Consider the following 18,313-nt stretch of genomic DNA (forward strand, 5'->3'; position numbering starts at 1 on the left):
AAGGGCCATTTTACTTCAGAGAGAATTAATTATCTCAGAGATTTGGAGGCAATTTTGTTTTCTCTGTAACCACGAGTAGGCCTGCAGTTGAATCTCTAACGCTTCTGACAGAGGTGAGGACTTGGCCTTCCCCACAGCTTTTCTAAGGAAGACAGGATGCTACCTTCGTTTCCTTCCTCTCCACTCCCATCCTCCCCTCACTCTATCACTGTGTGTTGTTCTGAAGCGAGATCATCTTACTCTCCTGCTCTTCTCAGCCCTCCTGACTTTGAGCAGATCCAAGAGGAAATGAGGTGATCTTTCTTCTGGCCAGGCTAGCTCTGGACCATTGCAGAACCTCTATTTACACATGTTTCAGCTTAACTTTAATTGGTTAATAAAACCACGGTGGGAGTGAGGGGTCCTGATTACTCTGACACTGAGCTGGCTCTGCTGCTGCTGCTGCTGCTGCCAAGTCGCTTCAGTCGTGTCCGACTCTGTGCAACCCCACAGACGGCAGCCCACCAGGCTCCCCCGTCCCTGGGATTCTCCAGGCAAGAACACTGGAGTGGGTTGCCATTTCCTTCTCCAGTGCGTGAAAGTGAAAAGTGAAAGTGAAGTCGCTCAGTCATGTCCGACTCTTAGCGACCCCATGGACTGCAGCCCACCAGGCTCCTCTGTCCATGGGATTTTCCAGGCAAGAGTACTGGAGTGGGGTGCCATTGCCTTCTCCAGAGCTGGCTCTAGGGGCACCAATTCCTCTCTTAGCTGCAGGAATGAGAAGAAAGACCCTGGCAATGCAGATCTGTCAAAATGCCTTTGCTCCCAGTCAACTGACCATCTGCTGAAAGGAAACCAAATGGAGCCAGGACCTATGTGCCCCTTATTTGATAACAACAAAGAGGCCGATGGCCCAGCAACAAAGGGCCATGATTATAACATTAAGAACAAGCATTTGGGCATTGCTTTCTAATTATTTTTCACAAGAAGTTTCAGGGAAGGTCGGACTTTCCTATAGTTCATCAGTATAATGGAACTGATTCTGCCAAGTACATCTGAAGGTAGTTGAAGGCTCAGCCTTCTTGGCACACTCTAGGTGCCAATGGCTATCTGGGCAGAACGCTTCTCTCTTGGAGGGGATCTATGGGACTGGTGAACCTCAAAGGAAGGGACACATCACTTGAGGGGTGGCAGAATCTTGCGAGTTTTCCACCTCTATACACAGCAATAAAATTCTCTAAAGCACTCATATTAATGACAGACATCTCACATCTACCAGGACTTGAGATCCTTCCGAAGTTGTACTCATTGTACAAATTTTTTTCGCATATTTTTTATTAAAACAAGAGAGAGAGAGAACAAAACGGCCACCATAAGCAATGGCTGTCCACAACCAATAAAGAGAAAGATATTATAAAGAAATGGGGATTAGAAAATTTGTTCTTGAATTTACATTTGAAAGTGCTTTGTTTGATATATAATCTGCGGTTTGTCTGCTAAATTCTGCCTAAATATAAAGTCCATGTCTATTGTTACTTTGTGCTTTGTCACAAAATCTTTTATGCCTCTTAAACTATAGAGAACAGTTTCAAACTCTGGCTGTCTGGGTCATTTCATGCTCTTATAACAGCTTTATATCAATACCATATAAGAAATTAAAACTGAAAAACACTAAACAATATGTATCTATAATTAATTTGAAAATAACAGTAATAAACTCATTACATATTGACACAAGGTATTTTTATAAAAAATAGATATTTACCAAACAAAGGGTTAGTAAAAAATGCCGTTATTTTTGCATCTTTAATTTCTGGCTTAAGTAACTCAGGTATATTCTCATACCTGCTTCTGCATTGGATTTTGTTGTGTTCTTTTGGTTGAAGTAGATGAAGAAAATCTGCCCTCACACAGATATGAAGGTGGAAAAGAGAGGAGCATTTTAATAGTCTTTTCAGGTAACTCTGGATTTTCTGCTTTGATACTATACCAAAACTCAACAAGTGGCAGTTTCTTAAAGGTTAGTTGAAATATGAAACCTGAAACTATATCAATAATTTTCTACACCCTCTATTAAATTCAAATACATTGGTATATTTTGTACTTTGAATGAGCTATTATATCCATCCATATTGTTATAATAACATGCATTGGTCCTTTGGATTCTTTACCATCTGAGCCACCAGGGAAGCCTGTGAAAGTATCAGTATTAGATAAATGAGTTACATAGCTCTTTTAGATGCTGACATGTTGCATTACCTAATTTCATTACCAAATGTAATTATATTCAATAATCACATTTATTGATATCACCACCTACATTAACAGAAAACTCTACATTTCGGGATACTGTGAAGTTCATGGTGTTGGGTAAAGGTGTTCCAAAATTTGAATATTTGCCTGAAAGTTTATATCTACTGGTAACAGATACTGTCAACTTTTTCTTGAGGGCTTCCCTGGTGGTTCAGTGGTAAAGAATCTGTCTGCCAATGTTAAGAGATGTGGGTTTGATCCCTGGGTCGGGAAGATCCCCTGGAAGAGGAACTGGCAACCCACTCCAGTATTCTTGCCTGGAAAATCCCATGGACACAGAAGCCAAGTGGGTTACAGGCCACAGAATCACAAGAGTCAGACATAACTTTAAGACTAAACAATAAATATTTTTTTTGAAATGATGGGTTTACTTGATTAATTTTTGAGAAAATGTAGGACGTGTATGTAAGTCTGAGAACTGTAGTCAGTTGTTCTAATAAGAAAATGGCCTGGGGTCGCCTGCATTGCAGGTGGATTTTTTAACAACTGAGCTATCAGGGAAGCCCTTAAGAAAATGGCATTCCACCAAAAAAGCAGTGAGTTCAGCTTTTCTTTTTTTTTAAAACCTTTTGGCCATGCAGGATCCTAGTTCCTGGACCAGAGATTGAACCCAATCTCCTGGCATTGGCAAGGTGGAGTCTTAACCAGTGGACCACCAGGGAAGTCTGAGCTCAGCTCTTAACTCAAATAGTGGTATAAGTACGTTTCCCTGGAGAACAACATCCTTCTTTCGTGAGGAGCAGAAGCGCTCTCTGTGCTTTCTGTGCACTTCCCATTTCGTCAAAAAGACTTGTACTCAAGGGTCAAAATTTAATAAACTTAATAATTTTTACTGCTTCATCAGGACAGCCTCAAATGAACTTGCTAATGTTTTTTTTTTTTTTTTTACCAGAGAGTCCATAGTAATAGTGAAAATGACTACTGCCTTGATTCCTGCAAAGGCACCAAGAGTTTTACCTGCTTTGGCACTATCAATGCAAATGGCCAGTACAGTCAAAAGGGCAAATAATGTTTTAGTATTATTATGCAAAGAGTTTTAATCTCTTGGAACCTCTGAAAAGACCTTGGGGACCCCCGGGAGTACCCGGATCACACGTGGAGGACCACTGCTGTAGAGGATAGCATTGGTATAAATCCACTCTCTAATCCGCTCAATGCTCATGTCCTTGTGGGGTTCACAGAAAGAAGATTTAAAAGGTTTATTTCTGTCTCCACATTCCTGTACTCCCCGCTTAAAAAAAATTCCATTGTGGCAATCCAACATAAATTGTGTGTATAGAACAAAGAAACAGCAGTACTCTTGAGTTCATCAGCATTTTTCTCCCTGACAAAGAAAGCTACTCTAACAAGCTACTGGGAAAACTATGGCGAGTTATAGGAAATACGACATGCTCAGTCCCCCCTCTATCCCATCTAACTCCCAAACCACCCAAACCTTTCACTTCAGGGATATTTTGGATGAGCTCTTCATAGTGTCCTCAGAAATAATTGGGTGTCCTAATTCAGCCACATGCAAATTAATGCTCCCCTAAAGAGGCCTTATTATAATTTCCAACCCTTGATGTCTACATAATCCCCTATAGTTCTTTAACTTCTTGCTTTCTAACTTCTGTTTACCGATGCACTACTTTTGTCAGCTCGGTATAGCATCAATTAGTAACACAGTTGTGTTTATTAGGTCTCCCTAGAGCCTTGAGAAAGCTGCTTTGTATTTATTAATGATTACACAGAGCACTACTATTTTTCAATAGCATTTAAAAATGAGTAAATTACTGAAGATGAACGATAAAAGAACTCCAGATTTCAAAGGCAAGCAAAAAAAAAAAGCATATTATTTCAAAATACCCATAATGTTTGCATAGTTAATTTTATTTTCAATTTAATAACAAGGGGGGAGGGAATCAAATCTAGACTCTTCTTTCTGTTCTACTTTTGGTATTTTGGAGGACAAACCATTGGCTTTAGAGATTGAACTACAGATCTGGTGATTAATGAAGAGCCGGTTTAACAGGTCTAAATTTCATTATCATACACACCTGTTAGGTAACACACACCTGATTCAGCAAAAATCCACCCACAAGGCGAATGTTGAAAAAATTTGAGAGAGAGAACTCCAGAAACTTAGGTCCAGCTTTTTGTCAAGCATAATTCAAAACAACCAACCTGAAATGTATCCAATTTGTACTCTCTTATCCTGTGAATAATTCCCTGGACCCTATTAGGTGAAGTTAGAGCTGCCCATGTCGGTATGGAATTTGCTCTTTAAGGAAACCAGAGGGACCAATCTCTCCAGCGGTGAATTTCTCCTAACCAAACTTAGAGTGATGGGGAGCAATTACAATGCTCATTTGCCCTCCTTTCACATTCCTGGTCATTTATGAGATGAAAACTATGATCGGCAAAAAAAAAAAAAAAATCACTTTACATTCAAGAGAGGAGCTCTGGGAGCTCCCCGTGAGCATCTGGCTACCAGGCAGAAACATACCTCCGTGCACTTCCTTTGTCTTGTGCTCCCTCTTTGATGTGCAAGTCACTGGTGGAGTAAGCTGTGATCGCTTTGATGTTGAACTTCTAGACTTTATTGTTACTAGCATGCCTACAAGGAGAGCTGTCAGTCATGTCTTACATCTGAACAACCATGTTTCTTTACGGCACCTCTTTACAAGCATCAATCCTTAAGTACATGTTTTCCCATTTCTGCTGATTACCACACTATCTTTGTTGGGGGAGGGCTGTGCTCAAATGTAACTACAGCACCCACATTTTCTGTAAACACCCTGAGGCGTCATCAGATGGCTGGTAACCAACCTTCTTCAACAAGAGAAGCCTGAGTGCAAAACATATTTCTAGCAAATGAAAACATTTTGAAAACACTCAAGCCATCTTAACAGTCAAAATGAGGAGTTTAGCCAATATTTCCCCTAAGCAGCCATTGAAATCACATGGAAACTTCTAAAAGAGATTCTGAATGCAACAGCAGCAGGGGGCTTAGAAAGTCTGCCAAAACTTTGAGACATCTTAACTCATATTAAACGACTTTGTTTCTCTGCAGTGGTGGAAACAAAAACACTTCTGTTCTACATGATTATGCTTGTGATAGAAACATTGCTTTTGAAATAGGTTTCTGCCAATTATTTTGTAAAATGGTATCATTTTTCAGAAGGTGCTTGCTATTATGGATACAACTTCAGTTACAGGAAGATGGTGTTCCATAATTTTCTGTTTTAGGAGAATAAATGGATGTGTATCATGTGTGTCCAATTTCTGAAATACATACATGCAAAACAAGCAACGTGCTTATTCTAAAAAAAAAAAAAAAAACTCTGTTGAAAAAGACAGAGCTCTAATTTCATGTGCCAGCTCCTATGAGATTTACTTTTCAAACTCCTTTATCACTTGTGCAACTGCCTAATATTATCAAACTCCACTGGGAGATTCCATACAAAAAGGAAATAAAGTTAAGGTGCATACATCATACCATGCTGGTTTATAATGAACTGCTATCTTTCTGAATAAATGTTTCAATGAAACCCAAGTTCTTAGAGATACAGGGTCACAGATGAGGAAGTAAAATGATATTTTTCAATGACAGACTTTAGTTCCATAGTTCTCTTATAAGCTGGCAACACAGGAGATACACTGTTTCTGCTTTTTTTTTTTTTAAAAAAAAAAGGAAATGCAAACAATATAGGGAGAAGACTCAATGTCTTTGGATTTCTGGCCTGGAATATTTGGTAAGGAATAAAATTTCTGTGGTGTGCAATGGTTAAGACTATTCCAGGGTTTCCATTTTTAAGCAGTCTCTCTACCCCAACCTCCTCGGTTTTAACTCAACCATCAAAAATGGAAAAGGTTTTTGGCTAGAATTTGATAATATATGACTGTAATTTACCAGAACTAAATCTGAGCATTAATAATAATGAAAGTTTGTTCATTCTTAAACTTGGTTAAATAAACAGCAAGAAGTAATCACCTCTTTTCTACCTTAAATTTTCACTCCCCAAAGGAACTGATCAGCTGATAGAGGCACCCCTAGCAATGAGGAGATAAGACAAGGAATAAGGAAACTAGAAGGGAAGTGTTACGGACAATAAAAGTGGCCCTTTTCTTATTTTAGGAAACATTTCCACAGAATGGGAGAGTTGGAAAAGCTGTTGATGGCTATCACATTTCCCCAACTTTACAAAAGGGGAAAGCGACCAGTTGAGGTAGTCTGACAAGAACTGAGTAGCTGACTTGGGAAGAGAATCCATGTGTCCGCCCGAACCCTGTGGGGTGGGGTGTGTGTTGGCGGGGGGGAGCTGGTTTCCACTAGCCAACACTGCTGCCCTGCACTGGGACGGATGACTCACATGTTAAGTGAGGGTATTGAACCTTGGAGGTTTCTCCACCACAGTCATCTGGACAGTTTTTTTTAACACATTATCAATACTTGAGACCCACCTCAGACCAATAAAATCAAGAGCTTCCAGGAGTGGAGCCTGGGCTCGTATTTTTCATAAAGCTCTCTAGCCAAGTCTAATGGGCAGACAAGGCTGACACTGAGAGAACAGATGACCTCTAAATTCTCTCCTGGGTTATGGCAGAACATTCACCACCTGTTAGAAAAAAAAAAATCTCGGATTTTGTTCCCTCCTGTTCATCCATGAGGCCATAAGCAATTCTAAGCCATTCCACTTTCTGTGTTGGCCATGCAGTTGTCACTATCTGTATTTCTCTAGTTCAGTTACGTTTACTTAGGTATCATCTGGGCTTCCCTCATAGCTTAGTCGGTAAAGGATCTGCCTGCAATGCAGGGGACCAGGGTTGATTCCTGGGTCGAGAAGATCCCCTGGAGAAGGAAATGGCACCCCACTCCAGTATTCTTGCCTGGAGAATCCCATGGACAGAGGAGCCTGGCAGGCTACATACAGTCCATGGGGTTGCAAGAGTTACACACGACTTAGCAACTAAAGAGAGAGAGGTATCATCTGCCTCTTTCCGTCAGAACAGACACTCACAAGACCACAGACGAACGTTGCTGTGCTCGGCATCGCTCCCACAGCATCATGTCTGCAACACGATGGGCTATGGCGCCTATATTTTCCAAGGAAGGAGGGGGCTGGAGTCGGTGTGGAAGGGGGTCGGCACAGTTCCACTTGTATCTGTTTCACCAGACTAGAATCTAAGTTGCACGAAGGCGGGGTTGTGTCTGTGACATTCAGATTTTGCCATTCTAGAGCCTGGGCACTGGCGGATACAAGCAGGGTGCTCAGGGTTTCAGAAACACCATCTTGTAAATAGGAAACATTTGTGAGCTTTCAGGGCCCTAAAACCTGTACTTTGTTGCTGGAAAAAAAGCAACATAGAAAAAAGTCATCACTGTTTCCACTGGAGTCGGCCTTGACTTCTGCACACAATCCTCAGCCTGCCCCCACTGAGTGGTCACCTTGGTGGTGGGACCCAGCCCGGTGGCTCACTGAGGGCTAGAAAGCCAGAGAAACTGGTTTCATCTTTCTGATAGAAACCCTGAGCAAGATTTCTGAAGAGGAATATGGTCCTCTCCCGTTTGGGCCATTTCAGGTAACAGACTGGGAGTCTGACCACTTGTTCCTACCCACTAGTTGATAGTAAAGCCAGAAATAAACTATCTCAAATGTGTCAATAACATGCACACTACGGCAGAAATTACTCATAGTGGGCACCTCTTCCACTTTGAAAGGAGACTTCAGTGGCCTCAAAACCAAAGTGTCTGCTTACCTTAATAACCCTGACCTTCTAAGTATCCTTACCTCACAAGGACGAGGAGAGGGTGAGACCAGAGCAGCAGTTTTCAAACATGTGAGATCCTCAGTCCCCAAGGGGAGCTTTTACAAGTTCAAATTCCTTGGCCTCAGCCCAGACCATCAGATTCAGAACCAGGCAGGTAATGATGGAAACTGGGCATTTATTTTTTAAATGTTTCTCAGCTAACTGTGAAGACTGATGATATTTGAGAACCATTGAAGGGTTGGAGGACTCCACTGCCCAACTGTGCTCTGATAGCAAGAGGGAAGTTTTGCAGAGAGAGCGAAAACCATCTGAACTGGCAACACCTGAGACACCTTTTAAATACTCACTTTCCCGGCTGAGACCAGGCTCCCCAGGAATTTACCGTTGTAACTCTCCAGGTTATGGGTTGCTCTCAGAAGTTTCGGAGCCACTGCTTAGGCAGGATTTTAGAGCTACTCTGTGGCTTATTTGGAAGGAAATCATGTTCACATGTAAACTGAAGAACTAACTTTATCCAATTACATTAATGTTTCATTGCATGTTGCAAAGTCTTTGTTATAAATGGCGTGGAGCTCAGAAACTACAAACCTATAAGCTCAGTAGTCTTACAGCAGCTTTCCCTGGTTAAGCACGGCTGCCAGTTTCTCAGTATGTCTTTAAATGCTGATTCATGGCTTAAGATGGGGAGGGAGGTGTCTTTGTTCTATTATGAAATCACACGGGTGGCACCTGAATAATGCAGCACACAGTAGGCACTTCATAAATATTTGTTGAGACAAATTCAGTTTGTTATTTATATCCAGAGTTCTACTGAAGATATGACATGAGATAAAGAAAAGATAAAAATAAAAAACCCAATGACTGAAAAATGAAAATAACATTCTGTGAAAAAGAGGATATTTCTCATGTGGTGAAAGAATCACACTTCTGGGTGGCGCAGTTTGAAAAACGGTCTGCTTTGAGACTGATCTGAGACTTAACCACAAGTCTTCACTTCTGAACCACTACCTTATTTCTATGATGAAAAAGTTTAAACAGTATGTTTTCCTGGCTTTTTTTTTTAATTCCCTTCCTTCTGTTTCACGTAAAGATGAAATTTCATCTTTCCAGTAGGAACAAGCGAGCACTGTCATCCTTTAAAATCCTGGTGATTATCTGTTATTGTGATCACTCTGGTTATCATGGCTCAGCTCAGAAACCTCGACTACTTAAGCAACGCAAAATTCACGTAAACTTGCATTCTCCTCTCTTCCCATAGCACCAGTGGCAAATGATATTTAAGGAAATAGAAAAATCAATACTTATTTCTTTGATTCTGATACAGAAACTGGATTGTTTCATAACTGTTTCACACTCAACAGACCACAGAAATCTAAGCACACATTTCATTTGTATTATCTATTTATCCTGAAAATGACACAAAGGAATGCTTACCTCTACTTCATGCAGTGTTTTAAAGCATATGTTATATAATGTTATATAAACCTGTGTAATAAATTGCTCAATTTCTTTGGCAAATTGTGTATACTTAGGTGAGCAGGATGCTATAGCACTAAATCTTCAGAAACAAAAAAGGTTAATAGATGTGCATCCACTGATAAACTGTTTTATTGCCAAAAAGAGCTACAGTAGTTTACTTCTAAGTGTCTCCCTTTTTTGAAAACAAACAAAAAACTCCCAAAGCTTTAGATTTAAAAAAGGAAAATGTTGGATTTCTCTGATCAAGATGACTGACAATCTCTATTTTAAAAAAATATTTAATGGTTGGAGAATAGAATTAAGATTGAAATTCTTTTCTTTTTTTAAAAAAAAGGATTACCACAAAAGTCATAATAATTGTTTACTCACAAACCAAATATCACTTAAATATTTACACTTAATATGGAGCCAAATGAAATTTTATAAATCATCTTTAATCTAAAGTTTTTTAAAAATATACCCTTACTTTCTTCAAGAAAACTTTAAAAATTTATTATCTGTACTACAGATACATTTCTATTAACCATGCACAACGATAAATTACACTTTTGAATCTGATGTAGAATGCCCCACAGCAATCCAGAAAATAACTTCAACCTTTGACCTTCTCCACTAGCCTGATGGGAAATTCATTGGCACCATTACCTCTTTCAGCGTTCCATGGGAAAGTACCCACTAGAGGGCAGCCTTATCTCAGCTCTGACACTGGAGAAAAACACCTCAGAAATGCTCCAAATGTTCCTTTATTTTTTCAATAACCTTGATTTTCTTGGATATTTAATATCAACTTCAGTTCATGTAAAAGTATTTCTAAGTAGGTCAAAAGTCCACTTCCAAAAATTACAGTGGCATCACAAAAGCCATTCATGACATGGTCAAGAGATACAGCCTAGGTCATGTATCTCAAAGAAATTAAAACAAAATTTAAAATCTTTACTACCTAGTGGGTTAAGTGCTGAGTCAGTCATATCACAACTAGGACTAGGGTTGTGGTACAAAAACTTGGTATAAAAATGTTAAGAAATTCTAGACAAACTGAAATGTGTTTGAGGAAGAAATTAACCAAGGATGCTGGAAGGCTGACTGTGAATAGAATGGAGAGGGAAAGCAGAGACTGAGAATGTAGTGTGGGTGTGTTTCATACTCAGACTTCAAATAACTGATAATCTTTCTTTCATATGAAAGATGGATTAAATGTGTTGTGTATTAACTCCAAAGAAAGAATCAGCATAGAATCAAAGGATTAAAAGTACAAAAGAGACAGCTACACTTGATATAAAAAGAATTTTCATATTCAAGATGGAATAAGCTTCCTCTAATGATAGTGAGCTCCCCATCACAGGAGGTGTTCAAGCAAAACCAGACAATTATCGGCAGGAAGGCTGCAGAGAGGAACCGAATGCCGATAGGGTGTGTATCGGATGACATTTTAGGTTTCTGCTCTTCCTGGGACTCTATGAGATGATGCTTGTTTGCTTTCAGGCAGACAGCTCAATCCAGTTGCCAGAGAAATAAACCCCAATCAAGTGAGAAATGAGCTTTTGCAGATCTATCTACTTGGAAACTTTGACTCTGGTTTCCTAAAAGACAACAGATTTCTCAAGACTACATCCATGATCGTGCCCCTTAACTGTCACGGAAACAACCAGGACAGCACTCACAAGCCCAAGGAATCAAGAGCTTTCTACTCCATAAAGGGATGTTAAAGATGTGTCTGTGAATGCTTCCTTTGCCTAAAGATATGTAGACGTATAGATAAATCTCCAGCTTGATTCTACCATGATGGAGACAGGTTACACAGGTTAGCTGTGTATCATAGTATTTCATATTCTTTAGGAAAATAATGCTTGCATTTCACCCAGATCCTCTTACAACATGCAGACTTAATGAAAATTGTGGATGAAGAGAACTAATGGTAAGCAAATAAGAATAACCCCATTTGTACCAAATTGATTTTATTAAATAGTAATTTAAAGATATTAAGCTCAGCAAAGCATTACATAATTGAATCTTTTTCCTTATAAATGCCAGAGTTATAATTTCTAGTAACTAGAGACAAAGTTATATACAGGACATTTTCACAGCTTCCTCCAGGAGAGGCAGCATGAAGACAGCAGAAATTAGGGCTCTAGCCCTTGCTTCACCATGTACCAGCTGGAAGAGTTTGGCTATAACAAATAACCAACAAAGCCTCAGTTTCTTCAAGTAAAAACCAGGACAGAGCCAATGACTTTTTAGGGAGGATTAAATGAGACAAGAATGTAAGCCATAAAGCAAAAAACAAATATAGATTAACATCCTCCCTCTATTTATGAAATGTCTCATAAATTTCAGAGGCAATGAAATCAAAAGCAAAAAATCAAATTGCTAGCAAATCTAGGGAATACGTTTGACATTACTTTTTTTTAAAAGTATCTATTTTTTAATTGAAGGATAATTTAATTGCTTTTCAGAATTTTGTTGTTTTCTATCAAACCTCAACATGAATCAGCCATAGGTATACATATGTCCCTCCCTTTTGAACCTCCCTCCCATCTCCCTCCCCACCCCACCCGACATTACTTCTTATACAAAGATTTTAAAGTTATTGGGTTACTTCCTTATAATATGATGAGGGCTAACAAATGTCACTTAAAAGAAGAAAATCTAGAAACAAAAGATTTCAACTGCTTTCTTGTATTGATATTTTGCCTGTTGGCTAATATACGCTATTGTCTGTCAGTTTAGACCTCTTATCTTTGGATACAGCGTTCTGACAATGAAAAAACATGTTCCATCATGGTACAGACGATACAACAGATATAGAAAGCTCTGACTGCAAATCTCTAAGTCCATGCCTCAAAGGCTGATGTGAAAGGGAGGTATCCTTAGTGGAAGAGCTAGAGGGGTGAGAAAGAATGAGTAAATCATTCATCAATGGGTCAATATGTGGTCTCTGAGATAATATCAAATATGAATTCACACCTGTGTTGTCACTGGTGGACCTCTCCAAATTATTATTTTTAAAGCACAGAAATATAAATACAGTGTAGCTGCTAACTCTGAGCATATAATTATGATTTATAAAATTAATAAATATAAAATATATAGGTTAAGGTAGGCTTGATTTCTTATTAAACACTGAAAATTTAGAATCCATGCAGAAAACATTTCTACAGTGAAGTATTTATAGATTTGTTCCACTCATGTTCTTTATTTTATAAATAATGTTACTTTTACTATTTTTTATTCTTTTTTAAAATTGGAATACAGTTGTTTTACAAAGTTGTGGTAGTTTCTGCTGTACAGCAAAGTGAATTAGCTGTATGTTTACATATATCCCCTCTTTTTTGGATTTCCTTCCCATTTAGGTCACGGCAGAGCATTAAGTAGAGTTCCCTGTGCTATACAGTAGGTTCTTGCTAGTTATCTATATTATACATAGTATCAATAGTATGTGTGTGTATATATATATATATCTCAATCCTAATCTCCCAAATCATCCCACCTTCTTTTTCCCCAAGGGGTTTTATTGATCACTAAAATAACTTCAGAAAAATTTTAAGATAACTGAACTCTACCTCTGCAGATCTATCCATTCAGTAACTTTTTCTCCCATAAAAGGTCATTTGTAAATGTTATTTTTTTAGGTGCCCCAGAACAAATTACAAATAGTTGGGTGCTATTGCAGATGCTCTGCAATTATCTACTTGCTGATCTCACCCATTTTATTGTGATTCACTTGACTGGGAGGGAAAGGTGGGAGAAAGAGAAGTCTGATAAGATCTATTCCTATATTTACCTATATATTTACTAGATAGTAAAACACCCTAACATTTAAATAAATATATATGTACATAGGCATATTTAAAGGACTAAGTCTATTAAAGACTATATCATTTTATAACTGGGCAGTATTAAATAAATTATACGGTACTCAATTCAAATCGATGGCAAAGTGGTTTACTTGAGCATGATACTGCTTTGCGTTTCAAGTGAAGTGACTGAAATACATAAAATCAAGAGACTGCTCATGCAAACAGTGCTTCTAAAATATTCTCAACTTCATAGATGGTCTGAACTCCCTCTATCACGCATGGGCAAATGAACTCAGAGATCCTCCTTGTCTATAAAAGAAGTGACCTCTCCTTGCCTGCTAAGCACTCTGCTCACTGGAATAACCATTTGGGTTTTCTCTTTCTAAGATCCAGCCATTACCCTCTCCCAATCCTACCCATCAAAGGTCATGAAAGTGGAACAAAAGTCCCAGCTGAGGGATACTACTGACACAGTGCTTAAAATAAGATGAGGGATAAATTCAAACTTCATTTGGGAAAGAGAAAGTCCACACTCTTCAAAACTATAAAATCACATTTATTAGAGTTGGAAATACCCCTAGTCACTCACATATACAGTATTTTCAAAGTAGTATCATGCCTTGTGTTTGCACACGGATTGTGCACATGGAACAATCTGTTATGGGACAGCCATTCCCCTTAAGCCTCCCTTCACTCTCCTAACTCCATTTACATGAACACTGGCTGAGGGCTCCTAGGAAGCAAAGGGGGCATAATCTACTGAAACTGATGAGGCACTCGCATTTCCTTTCAGCACTGGCTGCCGCCTGACATTTGGCCAAAGCACTTTTGTGATGAGCAGAACAAGTGCTCCCCTGATTATAAATGTTATCGCTGGCTCTCTCCCTTTGCCCAAGAAGCCATCCAAATGGTATTGGAATTCTGTTGTTAATTAAACAAAAACAAAACTGAAAGATGAGACTAGAGTTGCTCCAATGAAGATTTATTACTTCTAAGCATGAATCCACTTTAAGCCTAAACTTATTTGACAACGAACGCAGAGGAAGGATTTTCTTCTTTCGTGAGTTCAAAAGGCCTGATTTACTGATGTTTAAAAAACATCAGTAAATCAGCCAACAAAGCGAATGTTTCTCTTTTATGGTGGCTTGTTCTACCCTCCCCCTGCTACATGCATACACATACTGAAAAGCTATATTGTAAAGAGTGTTTCTGTTTTGTATGAAAAAAATCTAATTATACAAACTCCCTTCCATATGGAACCAATTTAACTATTAAAACTGAGAGGCAGCAGGGAAGTATTTAATATGATTCTGGGCCAGTTTCCGCCGCTCTCTTCACCCCTACCCCCCCCCCCTCTTAAATCTGATATGGAAATATTTACAGCATTCCTTATTTTCCCAGAAACTATTTCTCTTCAGTTTAAATATGCATCAGAGCAAGATAACCCTATTAAGACACAGGATATTATGATACTTGGAATGAAATATTCTAATTGTCTAGATGCATCACCCCTTTCCCCCCCTGCCTCCCCTCCTCCAGCTGAGCTTATAGAAAAACTGCATTGCCAGTGTATCTGAGCCACTTTTCCCAAAGCACGATACTCTGAATCTATTATCTTCTGGCAGCCAGAGGTCACTCCAAGACAAATGTGTGGGCTACAGCTCTGGGGGTATACGGTGGTGGTGTGATTCCCGTGATAATAATCACTAAGTGATAGTATGGAACTTCATTTTGTACTAGAACTACAAAAGCAAAAGCCTAAGTACTTAGAAACATCAAAGTTAAGTTAAAATCTTATAACGCACTTTCCTTATTGTTTGGTGGTTACTGTTCATTAGAGGAAACAGTCTCTGCTTCTTACCCTTCCGCAATCGACACCAATTATATAAAATAAAATAGATAAGGACTAGGATGAACACCTCCCCAAATCTATTTCATGCCGTAAAGAAAAAAAAAAAAGGAAGAAAATGTCTTAACTACAAAGGCTGTCTGAATCGTTTTACAGGATTAATGAACTGCAGGAAATAGCATAAAAGTTTTTTTGAGAGGGAGGGGAGGAGCATACACTTCTACAAAAAAAGTCGGTAAGAAAATCTTAAAATCATTTTGGGAAGAAAAAAAAAAAAAAAAAAAAACTTCAGGCTTAAGAACGTGGATCACCGGAGGGTCTCCTCCCTTTTCCTTTATCCGTTGCATATTCTAAAAATGATTAAATTCCATTTCCCTCAAACCACCGGGGAAAGGACAAAAATTTTACTCTGGGCACGTCGGATAAGCAGATTTCATCTCAAGCAGCTCATCTTAGCGTCCAGTACGTTTCGGCCTGTTAATAATTAATAAAAGAGATGCCACCCAATCTCTAGTGAAGAAAGGCAAAGCTCGGTGATCCGAAAGTAAACCTAGGCCAGATACCGAACCTGTTTCCTTCATCCAGGATTGCAACAAAACCTCCACCTTAGCAAACGTTTAACGAGCGCCCCGCGCCCGCTCTGATGGGCAGACCCCGCAGGACTGTCTAGGTCTGAGAAACTGCGGCGCGTTAAGGGAGCCCGGTCCGCAGGAAACAGATGGGGTTCTAAATCCCCGCTCCCAGCGGCCGGGTCTGCGAAGCCACTCGGGCAGATTAACCACCCCGAAGAACCTGCTGGCGCACAAGCGCGCGGCGGGGTGCGGGCTGAGTTTCTCTCGGGCTCTTGGCTTGTCTCGGCTTCTCCCGACCGCGCAGGCGACTTCCTGCACACCTCCAAACTTTGGCTTTCTCGTTAGAAACTTCCCTAACTTGCCACGGTTTCTTTCCTCCTCACCCAGGGGGGCCTGAAGCCAGTCCTGTCTCCAGCCAGTGCCCCCTGCCATCCGGCCACCAGCCCGGCCAAGGACTTTTGATCAGGGCCGGCGGCCGGGCGAGGAGGCTCGACGGAGTCTTGACCACGACTAATCTGCGCCCGCCGGCTCCTCGCCGCCGTCTAACCTCCACTACTGCCCGCGAATCCTGTGGGGGGTGAAGTTGCTTCCCCACATCCATTCACAACCCAAAAGTATCAAGTCGGGGTGCGCTGCGGCTGCGGGCAGCCCCCGAGGGAGTCTTGGCACGTTCCAGAAGCCCGTCTCGCTAGGGCCTGGGCGCTTTCGGAAGTGGCCGGGGCGGGCACGCAGCGCAGACCGGCCGCGCGTCCCCCGCGGCTGCCGCCGGGCGCTCGGGGCTGCCGGGCCGCAGAGGAGGGGAGGGCCCAAGGCCCGGGGCGCTGACCAGTCCCCAGGGATGACACCGCACCCGCGCGCACGCTCGGCCGGGCCTGGCCGCGGCGCTTTCCCTACGCAGGCCTGAGCCGTCCGGGGTGCGGGCCCTGGGGACCCGTCGCGGGCGCCCCCGGCTTCCTCCTAGCTCCTCAGACCCTCCCCTCCCTGCCAGAAACGCGGCGACTCCCAGCAAACTTTCTTCCGGGAGCCCCGCCGGGTGCCAGGAGGACCCGGGCGACTGACAGCCAGAGGGGAGAGAAGTTGGCGGGGGGGTGCGGGCGTCCAGCCCCTGCGCCTTTGCCCCGACAGGAGGCAGGCAGATCCCGTGACCCGGCTCAGGGGGCGCCGCTGCAGGGGCCCAAAAAACCCTGGCCGGGTTCCCGCGGCCAGCCCGGGGCAGTACGTGCGCTCGAGCAGGCGCGCCCACCCCTCCCCCTGCACGCCCGCCTCCCCGCCCCCCGGAGCAGCCAGCCCACCCGGCCCCGGTGGGGCGCCCGGGCTCACCTTTCATCGCTGCGATCACAAAATACATCATTTAAGCCGCGGTGAGGAGAGCGCAGGGAGAGCGGATGGTCCGACCCCGGAGCCCCCTCTGCCGCCGCCGCGCCGCCGCCGCCCGAGCCACAGCAGCAGCTGCAGCAGCTGCCCGCCCGCCGAGAGCCATCCCGAGCCATAAGAGGCTCCATGTGACCGGCTGACATCACGGCCGCCGCTCTGTTTACACCGCGCCCCTCCGCTTCCTCCCGGGGCGGGAGGCGGGCGGCGGGAGGCAGCGCGCCCCAGCACCGCGCCCCGCCCCGCCCGCGCGGGCAGGTGAGCGGCCGCGGCTCCTGGGCGCACCCGGGCTGGCGTTGCCCTCTGGCACCCCCGGCCCGCATCCGGACCCCCAGCCTTCTGCCCGCTTCCCAGGGCACCTGTGGCCTCCCGGGCGCTCTCTGCGCCCAGCGCCCTTCGGATCGCGCATCTACTTTCTCCTTCGACCCCTTGGGCAAGAAGAGCGCAACCTGAAGCTACTTTCCCGGTCCCTTCCCGGCCCTCCCAGGGGTGACAAAAGCGCCAACTCGCTGGCGGAAAAGCAGGGTTTGTTCGGTCTGGCAGGGGGCGAGGGGTGGGCTATAGTTTTCCTCACTTGCAACTTCCCAGATCACCCCAGTTTTAGTCGGAAGGTAGAGCCCCCTCCGGGGCGGTGGAGAACGGAGTCACGCAGACTGTTCCAGGAGTAATAGTTTCCTCAGTCTTTCCTGGGAGACTGGGCCTGCGAAAAGGGAATTCCGCCCACCTAGACACTGATATTTCTCATCCTACCAACATTTAAGGTCCTGGTTTACACCTCTCCCTTCCTGCAGGACTACTGATACTGGAAGAACAGACAACTGTGTGAATTACCTAGATGTACTCCAGTTGCCAGCCGATTTGAGCCACTAATTTCCCAGGCTCTTCCATAGCCACCATTCTCTCCAGAGAACCCATCTACAAGTGGAAAAGGTTCTAGTTTTCACACCCTAAAAGTGAGATGTTTCGGTACTTTAGACAGGAAAAAAATCACCACCACCACCAGCAAATAACCAAGCAAGCTCTAAAGGTCAACTTTGTGAATTCTGCAACTAAGGCTTAATTCCCTCCAAACTTTGAAGCTTAATCCTTTTAACTGGCCTTATGGAAACTTAAATCATGATATTATTATCAGATGAATTTCTTTACTATGAACTTCAGATGCTACATACCCAGAGATCAAATTATTTAAAATTTCAGCAGGC

General features: G+C 42.4%; 1 protein-coding gene across 2 annotated transcripts in view; it reads right to left on the bottom strand.

The window, feature by feature from the left end:
• The window catches only part of RORA (RAR related orphan receptor A), a 111,398-nt gene extending 94,150 nt beyond the window's left edge, over positions 1 to 17,248 (bottom strand). For both annotated transcript variants that reach the window (XR_005718702.1, XM_040226661.1), the window contains exon 1: positions 17,061 to 17,248. Coding sequence is in view for 1 of the 2 variants with exons in the window: in XM_040226661.1 (XP_040082595.1) it covers positions 17,061 to 17,091 (31 nt within the window). In the remaining variant the exon portion in view is untranslated. The remainder of the gene's footprint in view (positions 1 to 17,060) is intronic.
• Positions 17,249 to 18,313: the final 1,065 nt, after the last annotated feature.

This window comes from Oryx dammah, unplaced genomic scaffold, assembly GCF_014754425.2.
Source record: "Oryx dammah isolate SB20612 unplaced genomic scaffold, SCBI_Odam_1.1 HiC_scaffold_26, whole genome shotgun sequence".
Taxonomy (NCBI): Eukaryota; Metazoa; Chordata; class Mammalia; order Artiodactyla; family Bovidae; genus Oryx; species Oryx dammah.